This window comes from Lasiosphaeria miniovina, assembly GCF_030549165.1.
Source record: "Lasiosphaeria miniovina strain SMH2392-1A chromosome Unknown B0T26scaffold_4, whole genome shotgun sequence".
In the NCBI taxonomy this organism is placed as follows: Eukaryota; Fungi; Ascomycota; class Sordariomycetes; order Sordariales; family Lasiosphaeriaceae; genus Lasiosphaeria; species Lasiosphaeria miniovina.
The window spans coordinates 1,606,570-1,620,818 of NW_026848223.1; the positions used below are offsets into that span (position 1 = coordinate 1,606,570).

At 53.9% G+C, this 14,249-nt stretch overlaps 3 protein-coding genes across 3 annotated transcripts; 1 reads left to right on the forward strand and 2 right to left on the reverse strand.

The window, feature by feature from the left end:
- The first annotated feature begins 1,727 nt into the window (after positions 1-1,727).
- On the forward strand, positions 1,728-3,853 carry B0T26DRAFT_288483 (uncharacterized protein). Its single transcript, XM_060434177.1, has 2 exons — positions 1,728-2,798; positions 2,854-3,853. The coding sequence occupies exons 1-2, from the start codon at positions 2,157-2,159 to the stop codon at positions 3,607-3,609; spliced, it is 1,398 nt and encodes a 465-aa protein (XP_060295998.1). The 5' UTR covers positions 1,728-2,156; the 3' UTR covers positions 3,610-3,853.
- Positions 3,854-12,065: 8,212 nt separating this feature from the next.
- Positions 12,066-13,424, reverse strand: B0T26DRAFT_288682 (uncharacterized protein). The gene is made up of 3 exons (XM_060434179.1): positions 13,141-13,424; positions 12,942-13,052; positions 12,066-12,759 (listed from the first exon to the last, which is right to left on the reverse strand). Exons 1-3 carry the CDS (start codon positions 13,260-13,262, stop codon positions 12,375-12,377), a joined length of 618 nt encoding a protein of 205 aa, XP_060295999.1. The 5' UTR covers positions 13,263-13,424; the 3' UTR covers positions 12,066-12,374.
- Positions 13,425-13,911: 487 nt separating this feature from the next.
- On the reverse strand, positions 13,912-14,246 carry B0T26DRAFT_609259 (uncharacterized protein; the record flags this gene model as incomplete). Its single annotated transcript, XM_060435873.1, has 2 exons — positions 13,912-14,052; positions 14,154-14,246. Coding segments are annotated over 2 exons (234 nt in total), but the record flags the coding sequence as incomplete, so codon positions are not given.
- Between the last annotated feature and the right edge of the window lie 3 nt (positions 14,247-14,249).

Genomic DNA, 14,249 nt, shown 5'->3' on the forward strand with positions numbered 1-14,249 from the left:
GCGCTGGAGCCTGTGACCCAACCTACCCACACCCCCCAAGCACCAATCCGTCATAAGCCGGGCCCTTTTCATCCAGCCCGTTTCTCCCGACCTTGCGTCTCCCCAACCTTGCACGCAAGACGTAGAATTAGTCGGCGCGAGCCTTGGGACTTACATCTGCACGTCCGCCGTCCACTGCGCTGCCAGCTAAACCGCTCGCCGCTTGACCCCCGTCACGCAACCTGGAACGGCGCGAGGTGACTCTTTCCGTCTTGCCTTTAGTTTTCGATCCACATTGCAAAAGGTGAGCTTTCTCCGGAGCATCGACTGAATCTTCCTTTTCCTACTTGGAGTTTATCTTTGAGTGCAGAAGCTAGAAACAGCTACCGCCACCTACCTTCGGCCCGCCCGCTACGCGGAACAAGCCCAACTGTTTTCCCAGTTCCCACGCCCTGCCCGCCTCTGGGCTGTTGTGGGGACTGGCAGTGCCACAACCATCAAAGCTTGCTCAACCTGGAGGAACAACGAGACCAACAAGCAGCAACAACAACAACTAAGACAAGCAACAACTAACTGAATCCCGAACCCGCAGGCTCCCCCTCGCCGCGTTGGCGTCGCAGCCGATCGCTTATTTTCAGGTCCTCGTCCAACAGCTGCAGCGCATTTTTGCTCGTTGGCGGCAAATAGACTCGCCTTGTGTTGCCGTGCTGTGCTGGACCGTACTGCACGTTCACACACTGGTTTGCAGTACACCTTGTACTCGGTTGTGTCCCCCTTCTCTCCCTCTGGTTTTTCTTTTTATTTTTCTTTCTCGTTGAGAAAGAGAGTTTGTCTGTGTTTGAATCTGCCACGAGGTACGTGTAAAATTTCTTCTTGTTATCAAAGTTTCTGCATCTTTTTTGGCAGGCTTTCATATTGCGGACAGCCCAAACGTTCGTCTCCTCTCCCGCACGAGGGAGAGTTGTGAGAGTGGAGCGTTTTGGTTGGAGAGGCGGTCAGGAAGGAAGCGAAAAGGCAAGGCCATCCTTCCTAGTGGTGCACTCTAGGCAACTTCGCTCCTTAGTACACCTCACAGGCGACGGCGAGTCAGCTTTTTGCTCCTCTTTTTTAATAATTCCCATCGGCCGAACTAGTTGCGGCTTGGTCTTGCGCCCACCCTTCCAACTTGTGCCCTTCGGTTCCTGCTGCGGCTGCTTGTTGTTGTCACTGCTCATCCCTCCCCTGTCAGCCAACGCTTCTCTGGGTGCCCTGCCTCCATCAAGCGACCGAAGGCCGCTGGGGTGTAGCATGGCGCGCCCGTGGTCAATTGCTTGATTCATTACGCAGCGGGCAGCCCTGCTTGTTGCTTTCCACCTTTTGAGGCGTCTCTTTCATCTACATTTTCTCTCCTTTCTTTTTCTCCTTCTGTTTCCCCTTAGCCTTCTAGTCTAGATTTTCCTGGGGCCACAAGAAGTTACGCTCCCCAGTACCATTTTGGCTTTCAGCCCAGCCGGCCTTATCAGACTCGCCTCGAAACTAGAGCTAATAACGTTAGGACCCAGGCCGTCTGCAAGAAGGGAACTCCCGCCATTGAAAAGGCCCCGTCTCGCCTTTCCGGCGCACACGCTTCCACCATTACCCGCCCGCCTCAACTCTCGCATTCCGAGGTCATTTTGAGAGCTACGCCCGGGCACCCTCCACTCCCGCGTCTGCTCTTAATTGCGCCCACATTCCTCCCGCCCACCTCTCTGCGCATTTGCTCCCTTTCCAGTTTTGGCATTCTGCCAGGCCCTGACGCTCGAGACCCTACCCGCCCACCCTCGGGAACGTCACGCTATCGCGCTCCCGCCCAGGTGGATTCACTGGCCTACTAATATCAAGGCTCTTCCCGCCCTGCCGCCGATCTCCATCCGTTTTAACCACCAACCCCCCCCTCCCCAGCCTCGACCTTCAGTGCTGGGGCCCTTGGACTGAAAAGCCGCGCAGGTCCCTCGGTTCTTTGCATGACTTTTTCAGTCCTGTTCTGTTAAAGTGTTCAACCTGGCAGTTGAGCATCGGAGACGTAGAATATTAATCGAGAGGCCGTAGAGCTTCCAGCTTCTGCCCATATCACACCCGCCTACCCAGGCAGGCTTTTATCGTCGACAGTCGAGCACGCTTCTTACATCAACCTGGCGCATGCCACGGGTTTTCGTAGTATGGCAGACGATCAGCAAGGAGGAAGAGGGTATCCGCCACGAGATCATCAGGAGAATTCACAGTATCCATCACCTCCCGAAGTAGACGACGACAGAGCACGGCAATACCCGCCGCCCGCGGCACCAGGCGCCATGACTCTACCCTCGCTGCAGTATTCGCCCCCAGCTCCGGGATATACGCCAGACCCGCGATATCCTGACCCGCGTTACTCAACTGACCCGCGCTACGCACAGGACCAGAGGGGCGGCTGGTCCTCGGAGTCCCCAACGAACGCGAATGGATATCCCCCACCTCACCCGGACCCGCGCTTTCAGCTAGCTCCCGTTGTCCCTGCGCATCCGCCTCATCTTGCCCACCCCGCCCACCTGGACCGAAGACAGTACGACGAGCGCCGCCAGCACGACGAACGGAGGCAGTTTGACGAGAGGAGGCAGTATGGTGACCAGTACTACCAGGCACAAGGCCCCCCGCCTCAAGGTAGGGCTGGATCGTATGGAAACGACGGGTACCCCTACCGGTATTCGCCGCCAGCAGGCTATCCCTATGGGAACGCGCCACCACAACAGCCACAGCCGCCGCAACAGCAAGCTGCGCCAAGACAAAGGACGTCGATTGCTTGCCGGTATTGCAGGAAGAGAAAGGTATGTCTTCCTCCGACATGTTTACTGTCCGTTACGCTAACTCCATGCCCTAAAGATCCGATGCAGCGGGTATGCTAATACTCCCAATGGTAAATGCACGAACTGTGATAAGCTGCGGATCGAGTGTGTTTTTCAGCCCGTCTCATCGAATTCGTCTACCGCGTTCGTTCCTGTATCAGCAGTCCCAGGAGGGGTACCGCCGGGAACGCCGCTCTATGGCGCCTATGGCCAGCCTCTGCCTCCGTCAGCTGGTCAGGCACCGCAGCCGAGAGGCTATCCGCCATCTTCGTCTGACTACCCGCCTCCCCTGCATTCGCCTACAAGTCGCTACCCCCCGCCTCCGTACGACGATAGGGATCGGGATCCGGGGCGTCGTAGAACTCGGCCTTCAGATGAGGGCCACGGCCTACGCCTTCCGCCTCCAAACTATCCCCCAGATGAAGATCCCCGCCGGCGCTCCCCTGTTTCCAACGAAGGCAACGGCACCCCTCCAAACTCATACCACCAGTACCAAGCTGGATATGAAGACAGAACCCCTACACCTCGGCATAGCCCTGGAGGTCCTCTTCCTTCTGGGCCGACACAGGCGGCAGCTCCTGCCCCCCCTCCGCAACAGCAACAGTCACCCTCTCAGTCTCAGTCACCGCAGCAGCCACAAACACAGCCCCAGTTTCCGACGACTTCTAATCCGATGAGTTTGAACCACCTCATGGGCGGACCGACCGGCCCTGGCGCCCCGGAATCTCGGGACCGCGGATCCGCTAGCGAAATTGATCGGAATATGCTTGGACGGCTTAACAGGCGATCGTAGGGGGACTGCCAGGTCGGTTTCAATACGATCGCTGGAGGAGCCGGGTTTAATGGGCCTCATACCTGCTGAAGACTCGATCTGTTACTCAACCCCTCAGTCACCACATTTGGCGGAGTGGTTCTTAATCACAACACAAGCTGCACTAGATGACTTTTATATTTCTTTACATAATTCCAGCTTTTGCCTATGCTGGTATCGGCGTCGCGCAGCCGCCCGTCTTCGACTTTTCTTGCTAATGCCGTTACGACAAAAATTGGACCGAGGTTGATTTTACGTCGGTTAAGGCTGTGCGAGGGCCCCGAGAGGCCCTATTGCAAGTCGGCAAAACATCCCCTAGCGGTCCCCAGATAATTACCAGCAATGGATTAGACTCTGGCCAAACACAGGACTTGCTTTTTTCTTGTTATTTTATTCTTTCCTATTCCGTTTTCCACTTCATTTTTATTTTCCATTGTGTCAATTTTTGTTACGGGAACATCACAGGGCAATGGAGATTGTGGCGAAAGATTGGGATTGCCTCACGGCGCAATGCGTTTTACTCGGGTCTCGCGGCGTGTTTTCGTTTAGTCTATCGGCTTTCCTTAGAGGGCGGTGCCCGAGTTGGCACCCGGCTCAAGGCTTGCGACAATACTGTCCGCCTAATGACATCGATCAGGGATCGTTGCACAAGCGGACTTTGAGGTTCTGTTCTGGGGAGGTAACACGGGGCGGGAAGCACGAATTTGATGCAAGACTGGTCTTGGTGTGTGAACACAGGCAAGTCTCGTCCAACAAGCTCGGATCTTGATTGTCTAGTCGAAGAAAAGGGGCAGCCACCTGACAGGCAGGAGCGGTTTGGGCCGGATTGCGCCGGTTAACGCCTCGTCCCGGCCAGATATTATCGCATGCAGTTTACGCTCAATGTAGTTAACAATATCGGCGAATGGTTGAGTTGGCGATTCTTTTCTTAGTCACAAACTCAACCAACATTGGAACCGAGCCCCGTCCTCTCCGTGACACTGCCGTTAGCACTAAGTGGCTTGCAGGGGGTTGGTTTGTTGTGCCTCAGACAAGCGTCGACAGGGCTGCAGGGCAACCACGGACCTCGTTTCTCTTCCAACAACCTTTGCCTCGCTGACTGCTTTCATCTTGCAGCAGCCTCTGCTTCTGCAGACGGATAAGCGTCGCATACTCGCATCGGGTGGTGAGCCGTGGCGTACCCAAGTGCCTACGCTGCCATGCGCAGTGGGCGTTTGGCTTGTAGTCGCACCGTGTCCCGATTTACGTCCATCCCGAGCGGCCGAAACTCATAGTCTGTGTTACCTTCCCGAACGCCCAGACAGGCAGCTTAGAAATATCGTGATCCCGGCAGCCCCATTGATGGATGCTGCGCGATGGACCGTGACAGCCAGCCCTTCTCCTGGTCATGGCCATGCTGCCGCTAGTCCAGCCCGCACGGGTCAGCGGGCGTCTGTGTTCGAGCCGGGCGGTAGCTGACGTGACATGCAGCCTTCCCAGCGAGCTAGTGTCCCCCTCCCTCCCTCCTTTTCGAGCTTTTGCGGGATACATACGGACGGAGCCAACACGGCAGCGATAGGTCCAAGCTTGGACTGCTGCTTCCCGGTGGCAGCCATGACTTTTCGCGCTTGATCGCTGAGCCAACCCAAACCTGCCCCCTTTGTGCCCGCACAGGAACGAGAATGGATTCATACTTTTCAAGCTACATTCCTTAGAACAGTTGCCGTTGGCCGGCAACTAGCCAAGAACAGCACTTCCATCTCCACGCAGGCTTGCTTATTTGCCACATGTTGGCAGATATGAGATACCGCTAGCTGCAAGACGGTAATTACGGCAACAAGTCGAACGAAGCTGTACAGCACACCAGAAGCCCGAGCCGGGTTTCTCCTAGTCGAGTGTCGACACCCAGAGCAGGAGGCATTACCACACCGCTACCACTTATAATCACCATCAACGCCAGTTCGCACGGTCTTCGCCCTGTGTCGCTCGCTGCTTGCAGCCCGAAGCCCCGCACGTTTCGCCACCGGACGGCGCCATGGCTAACGCCTCGCGCTTGGAACACGCGTCTAACGGCCCAGCTCGACTGCCATTGATGCCGTCTAAGTTCGAGACTAAACTAGACCAAGAGGCGGTCAACCGGTTTAGTGCTATTGGGTCTGAGATCTCAGCGTCGACGTTTGGATAGTTCCAGCTACCTAGCTCTACGCTCCTCCCTTGCATCGATCTTGCTCCCTTGGCCTCGAACGTTGAGATGCGTCGAGGGGTGTTGCCTCTCTTTCTCTTTGCTTTTCATTTCCCTCTCTCAGCCCGGCTAGACAGCGAGCTGAGGCCATGTGCGATGCTTTGAGGGCATACACATCAACGTATCAAAGAGAAACCTAACCGCCTCTGTCTTGGTTTGCTGATACATGAGCGTGCCATTCCAACACGAAACTCACGCATGCGCGCCCATACGTGTCTGACGTATTTGGAATCGCAAGACTACCTAGGTAGTCTAGCCCCTTTTTCTTTTTTGTCTTTTTTTCTTTTTTTTTTTGGGGGGGGGCCTACGGGCCCGAAAATGGCCGTGTTATTTCTTTTTCTTTTCCTCTTCTCGGCCCCTTATTGTGGTCGGGGGGAGAAGCTAAATATAAGCTGCAGATCTGGGGCGCGCCCTCCCGGACATTGATAGGTAAACTACCGAATTTATCTTCTCCCCGCTGGTGAGGGTGGCTGCGGCGGTGATAATTGGGGCTTCTGCTCGCGCGTTTAAAAATAAATATTTCAACCTATTTTCACTTCTTCTTTTCCTCCCGCGCCTGAGGCAAAATGTGTAAAAATAACAGGGGAAAAAAGAGAAATCACACCCCTCACACACACCATCGTCACGTCACGTCATATGGACGGTCACAAAGCTGTGCCGCAACGCAAAAAAAAAAAGTCCCACGCTTCAAGCACAACAAGGGTTAAGGAAACTTTTAAATAGCGTGTTACGCGACAGAACAAATTGCGCCTTCTCGAATCTCATCTAAAAGGGATTCTTTTTCACCCTTTTAATTGACGGAAAGGAAAGGAGCGCTGGAGGCGGCGGGCGAGATGAGGACACCACACACCGTTCACCAGTCCGAAAATCCGAGTCAAGCAATACGTCGACACCTGTCTAGGTTTTCATGTGCTGAGGAGAGAGATTCCACGCACTCGTCAAGGCAGTTAGCCACCTAATTGCTGCCTTGGCCGCCGCTGCCGTTCCTGTGCGACGCGACCGGAAATGCCAGAAATCCAGGCTGGACCTCTCGGGTCACCGAGGCAGCTAGCTACCTCGTGGTTCGAAAGGCCCTCTCCCTCCTGTCTCAGTGTAGCGAGAAAACAAGTCGAGGGAGGCACTGTGATCCCAGGGTCTAAGGTGACTGCCTTCGCATCTCCCTACTGTACTGTACAACTCAACTGCTCGAGGCACGAAGTTTTTGTGTGTGTAAGCCGTCTCCTCCCTCAGCGATCGGCTCTCCCTTTTTAGTTTTGTTTGTTTTTCTGTGCTATATGTATGTGTATCTGCCGGTAACGTGATTGCGTTGCACACGGCCATCAATTATACACGCCAAGTACTTGTGGGGGGAGGTATACCTGCTCGGGTACCTGCCCAGGTTTACAAATTCCCCATTTAGCAATAAAGTGGCTGGTCTCCACGGCAAACCATAACTCGAAAATGCCTGGGGCGGGCGGTTGTCTCCAGGCCAAAAGACCGGACGGGCGGATTCCAATAGGAAGTCCCTAGCCTTACCCGTCCAGCCAAGCTACTCAGACATGGTACTCTGGCGGGCCGCGGCCGGGCTCGAGTTATTACCCCTGAAAATCCGCCGCTCCCAAAAAGAAGGATGCTTCCCCGGAGAAATTGGCTGTCATCGGTATCAATGTGGCCCAGCAGTTGCGGGTGCCCGAGCTCTGTCTGTCTCTCTCTTCTTTCGCGGAAGGAATAAATACGTACCGTACATGTACATATGCGTGACAGGGCGGAAAGCCCGCAAGAGCCGCTCGCCCGCCCGCTTCTGAGAGAGAGTTTTGGCAAAGCAGGCCTGACAGGGTGTGCGTAGTACGTATGTACCTGATATATCAACACCCGATCCACTGTATCCGTTTCGTTCGTACGTAAGGTATGTACGCGGCCCTGGGGGGCGGCCAGGGGGGGGGTGGGGGTGGAGAGCCCAGAGTTACGTTTCCCTTGCGCTTGCGCGGGAACTCCCTTTGTTCCAAAGTAAAATCGTTAAAGCCGCTTCTCCTCTGTTTTTTTCTTTTGCCGGGTGGTTTCATGTACGCACGCTAGGGCTGCCACGTCAAGAGTCTAGAGCGTTTGTAGTAAACTCTAGTTTCCTGATAAGTATCTCCTTGAAGTCGGTACTAGTCGTTTTCGTGGCCGGATTTTGTCTCTTTTGGAAACTTGTTGCAAGGCACTTCAAGGTTGGGTGGAACTGAGAGTATTTTGTCTTCACATATTTTGTCACGGGTCTGGTGAGAAGTGTCATATATCTTGTTGGTTTTTTTGCAAGCCATCTCCAGTTTTGTCGATATTTAACCCTTTGAGGTAATTAGACAGGTAGTATTAAGTAGTTTACTATACCTGTCTTCTGAGCTAGAATGGACAAACCCGCCCCCTTAGCTGTTAACAGTCTTTGCTCTTGGCTTTCTTGGGAAAGCCAAGAAACAAACTCTCCACCAAGCCATGTGGCGCATTGTACCTGTACGTAGATACACAGAGGCTATCGGGCGTGGACCTTTTCAGTATCTCGGTCACGGCCCGGTCCAGTTCAACGCGAGGTAGGAAAGTCTAACGGCCGAACCGTCCAAAGCATGACAAGGTGAGGAAAGCATGAAATATGGGGGAGTGTTGGTCAGTAACTGACGCCCGGATGTTTCCCTAGTGAGGAGCATACGGACAGAAAAAACAACCCCAAAAGGAAGCTCTCGGGTTTTAGGATCCCTCTGTTTGATCGTTTGATGGATTTGAAGGAGGGGAGACCACCTATTGGCATAGATCCGAGTCCGAGCCTTCCGGCCCCAACGCCCGCGCTGACGCGCGCCTGCACTATCCCTCCGACAACAGGAGCAAAGCTTGGCTGCCTCCGTTATCTCTTGGCTTTGCACATTCGCACATTCTCACCTCTCACCTAGGTGGAGAGTGAAAGGCGGTGGGGGCCATGGAATGGAAAGGAGGGGTGGGCGAGATACGGTGAGCGGCGGTGGTCAGCAAAATCTACGAGGGGCCCCCTGAGCTTGCTACATAGTACATACATATGCCGAGCTTCGCCGAAGAGGCAGTGTTGCCCAGGGAGGAAACAATTCTCGAAGCATTGAAACTGCCGAACGAATGCTTGATGCATTGTGTGTCACCAATAGAGTGCTGCAGTACACACTGCAACTGCGACGGCGACGAAGTATATACATGCAGGAGACAGTCACGTTTGTATACAACATATGCCAATCGTTTCTCGGAGTTTCCTTAGCTGCCTAGGGATACTTATCTTCTGCTGACCTGGGGTGCCCGCTCAACACCTTCCTGTTTTAGTCAATGTGTTTCCTTTTTGTTGGCGACGGAAGTCTTTTTGGCTTACTTTTTGTTGCAGTAACTCTATTGTTGTCAAAAGTGAAGTACCGTAGTCCAGTCAAGGGTATTCGTACAGTACTTACTCTTTGGGGCTTCAAACCCACTGCCGAACTAAGGGGTATTCCTCGGCAAAGGCTGGCAAGTGCTCAGTATGTATGTACACACTTGTACTGTACCTTGGGCCCTTGTTAGAGTTTCTGACCTTGGCTTTGCGCCAAGCGCTCTGTCGGCCGGGGAGGCGGCTTTTACGACTCGTCCGGCAACAAAATCCGTGTTTGCCCTCGCTCGTAGAGCTTCCCGTCCTGGATACCGGACAGCAGAGCCTTCCCCGTCAGACCTGAACGACCCGACGGGAGATGATAGGCGTGCACAGCTAGTCAGCGCCAGGAGAGCAGGGGGAAAGCAGAACGTCCTCGTAGCAGTAGCAGTGAGGTCTTTTTGTCTGGTGTGATTGCCCCTTCGACGAGACGCTGACTGTATCGCGGGTGGCGTATAAGAAGCGCCTGAAGTGCGCTAGTGCCAAAGTCGAGACCCAGGATCGGCGCGCGGCAGGCAGGCAGGCAGCTGGGGAAAGGAGCGGCCCGCCTTGGGCCTGGCCTGGTGGCTGTCGTCTCGTCTATCGCCTACGGAGTCGTCTAGCGTGCCGTTAGAAATCAGAAAGTGGCTTGCCTTAGCCGCTAATCCCTGGCTGTCCCCGTAAGCTTACCATCCATGCCTGCTCGGTCGGGCGACGGGTGTCGGTGGCAGTCAGTGCTTCCGTTCCTTCGGCAGGCAATGATTTCAATTACTTGCTCCCGCCTCCAGGGGGCCCCCATGCAGGCCGCCTATTCCTAAAAAAGGAGTTGTTGAGCCGGCTTCAGATGTCAATGATACCTCTCTCCTTTGCAGTAAGGCTGAACAGCCATCCCCCCTGTCTTCCAGGGGGGGGGCCGCACCAAAATTCCTCGCCGGTATTATGATTGCCCGGAGTTGCGGCGGCCTTGAGACCCCGATTCCCAGGGTACAGTGTGTGATATGTGACGCCTGTTACTGAATTATTCCCCAAGCCGTTGGTATCATGGGTGGAATGTACTGTTATGTACCGGCTTATTTACGGAACGCTCAAAGCCTCCAATCATTGGGATAGCTCTCAAGCCTGGCCAACTAACAGCTATGTGCTACCGCTACAGGGGAGGGTCGTCTGACAAATAAATAGAGTCAAACTCTCGCTCTCTTTTCGTGTAATTTCCTAGGAAGTACAGTACCTACCTACGTAGGCAAACAAGTCCAACACTCGAAAAGCACGGTCCCTGGGACGCCTGGATGCGCAAGTGGGATCAAGTTCTGACGTCTAATCTCTAGCTGATGTAAGTCTGGAAGATGGTGTTACAAGCCGCTGCTGACGAATATTTTTATAATCTCATCCCCATCAGTAAACGGCCCTTACATGACAGGGATGACACATGAACTAACGTGTGCGGCTCAAGATGGACATGATTGTCCGATTGTGTTCGAGAAGAACCCGGGTCTAGTCTGATAAAAACGCACCGTAATTGTTGAATCGTGTTCAATTTCAATGCGTTATGTTTTTTGGTCAGTTATGATAACTGGAGAACAATAAGAAACTGGCCCTCGCAGCAGTACCCGTTGATACTTTCTTCCCCAGTGTTGCCGGTCCGCTTTCGTGAACCTACTGCTACAGACCTTCACTGCAAACTCAAAAGAAGACATCAAAGACACGGCATATCCATGTATTTTCCTCGAGAAAACGTTCACTAAACACAGACCCTGCCTCCCATCTAAGCACTGCAGTCTAAAACATATCTTCAAGGGACTGGCTCGGTCTGAATACTGCCCAACGACAATTTTCAAAGCTCACCAGTTCAGGCTACATGATTCCAGGCCATCCAAAATTGGTGGAATAAAAGAAGGCGGAATGCAAAGTTGAAAACCACTGTCGGTCCATTTTCTTTGATTTCTATTGCACAGCGAGGTAGGTAGGTACCCATCGGCCTCTGCAGTACGACGTTGTGTATGCTTCTGCGTCTCCTCCTTTCCCCATTCCACCTAGACCAAATCTAAACAAGACTGACGGGGGTACACATGCCCCTCTTTTGCTGAAGGGTGGGAGTAATGAGTGGAAAAGACGGAAGTGCAGAAAATGTCTTCTGGCGGCTTTGCATGGAGTGTCGAAACTTAGAATGCATCTGTTATTGAAACTAGAGTGGTGAAGAGGAGGAAGGTCATCTCATTAATCCATGACCAAGCCTTTAGTTGCTAATATCAACAAGTTGACTAAGTGATTATCACAATAGGACACAAGCGGCAGACATTCCCTCCCCCGCTATTCAAGTGGGACTAAGAAAGACAGTTTTGCGGGATTTTTCTTCAGAAAAGACACCCAACCCTGTTTCACGTTGTATTGCTCATTGTCGAGTATACAACCATGTCGCTTGTGTGCCGTGCTATATGGGGCCCGGTCTCGGCTAGACGCCGCCTTTCTAGCTGCATGACGCAACCTCGGATGCGCTTCATGCATAGGTCCTGTTGCTGCCGAGGCGCGTAAAAAGAAAAGAATAAACACGAACTATTGTCTCTGTGACACCACCCTAACTCGTGTACCACCACCCGACCTTGCCGTATTGGGGCGAGTTGCACCAAAATAAGTGTCGGTAAATAAAGAGCATTAGAAATAACTCATGTCCTAGCTAGTTGGACGGATTCTGAGATGGTGATGCCCGCTGTGAGTTGAAGAGGTGAGTGAGTGAGTGAGAAGTCGGTGTAAAATCTGGTGAGCGGCTCGTTAGCCAGCTAATGATGTTAACTGGAAGTAAGAGGTGTTGACAATTGATTAGATGACGTTTGAGAGCCTGATAAGATTTGGCAATGAGCGACAAGGAGAAAGTGTGCAAGAACACCCCTTATGTTGACAGCTACTTGCCCACCGTCCCAAGGATCTCGGAAATCAAGGACTTGACGTTCCTCAAACTTGTCTATGAGCCAACACGGTCACGCTTTGAATGAGAATAAAGACCAAAAATGACCGCATAGGCTTTGGCGGACACATCTGAACGTTAAAGAGAGTTGACCGTAATCGAATTCGAAAGCAACAACAGGCGCGAGAGAAAGGCGATAAGGTATTTCGTAAGACCGCCGCTCAGGAAGAGCAAGATAACGTGAATAATTTAGTATATATATACTATCTCGAGACCAATCACCAAACCAAGTACATACCATACACCCACAAGTCAGCCTCAGCGCGCCACCGACCGCCATGGAAGATGGGCTCGCCGGCCCAGTGATAGATGCCGCGCTGGCTCATGCGTCTGCCAGCGACGGCGACCTTGTCCATGACGCGCATGCTGGCGGCGTTGTCGCCGTTGACGATGGCGCGGACATACAAGGGACGACGCAGCAGCAGCGAGGAGGCGGAAGCGGCGAGGAGCAAGGCGCTCACGGCCTCGGTGGCGAAGCCGCGGCCCCACGCTCCTGGGAGGAACATGTATGCCACTTCGACGGTGAGCGCGCCGCCGGCACCACCATCCTCGGGCGGGCCGGCCTCGTCTTTCTTGGCGGTGGTACCGCTAAATCTGGCGTTGCTCGGGACGGTAGGATGTGGCGGCGGCGGCGGCGGCGGCAGGCTGGCGAGGTGCGCGGGCAGGTCGAGGTGGCGCTGGGCGTCGTTGGCGGGCGAGACGGAGCGGAGGGTGACGAGGCCGATGAATTCTGTGCTAGCAGAAGTTGTAGCTGTAGCAGCAGCTGCATCCCGAGGGGCCTGGGCTGTATCGCTGTCGCCGCCAGGAAGCTTGTGCACGGCAAAGGAGGCGCTGAATACGCCGTCCTCTGTCGAGGCCAGCAGTCTGCTCGCCGCCTTTTCTGTGTCGGCGAGGGACTGCGACCGCCCGTAGATGCTGCGGGGGGGAAAGCGTGAGTCAAGTCGTATAGGAGAGGCAAGCGCAACAAGGAGACAGCGGCCTCACCTCCAGAAAGTGGCCTTTTCATCGCTGTAGATGGTGTGCAGCCATGCCAGCTCGGTGCTGCCGCTCCCTGCCTGGGTGATGAGCTTCAGCTTCAGCCGCGGGGTCGAGATGATCTGCTCCATTCGCTGCACTAACCATGAGCAGCAGTTGGAAGCTGAGTAAGTATGTATATATTTGTCTCGTTTGTTTATTCAATCATTTGGTCGGTTTGCTCGTTGTTGGTCAAGGAGGCAGATTGTCCGGTTCTTTATACTCTGTTCCAACAATACCTAGCTTCCCCGCTAACTCGGCGCCCTATGGTAGGCCGTCGGCATACCCTATAGACACAATATAGCTGCTGCCTTGTCTGCGAATGCAGCAACAGCTGCCGAGACTATCCTAACCTACCGCGACTCGGGACTTGTCTGCCGCAGGGCGCGCGCTTGTCGTCTTGTTTAGGAAGGTGGCATGTCTCCAGTTGGCGCCAGCCTGCTTTGTTTTCGTCTAATGTCATGCGGAGGGCGTACAACACAGATGTCTGTGTACACCGTAGCGCCGGCCAGTCTGTCCACGGGCAAGCGTAGTCTAAGCCGGACAAATAGGTCGAAAAGGAGGTTGACAAACAGACAGATAACTGCCGCCGTGACTACGAGTGGCATAAAGGGGAAGGCTCAAGACCGAGAGAAAGTCTATCCCCCCCCATTCCGCCTACAGCCATCCCTCCAAGTCCTGACAGGGCCACAGCTACCGCTCACGGCCGCCGTTTCTGCTGCTGATGTACTCTTTTCCATCAGCCGTGGCCTGCATGCGGCCGCGCAAGTCGGCCAGCTTCCCGTCGATCTCCGTCTTCTGTCTCAGTAGGGCTGTGCGCCGAAGCTCGAGGAGAGCACGCTTCTCGTCGAAGCCACTTTCTTCTTTGGCTTTTTGCATTTCCTAACGACGGTGTTAGGTAGGGGCGAACTTGAGTAGGTCTTGGTGCAGAGGTATAAGGCAAGAAAAAGAAAGAAAGAAGAAAAAAAACCCCCCAGACGTACAGCCTTGTATTCCTGCTTTATTTTGAGGCCGGCACCGTAATAGGCGCCCATACATGCCACAGACGCGAAAGACACCGTCCACACCATGACCTTCCA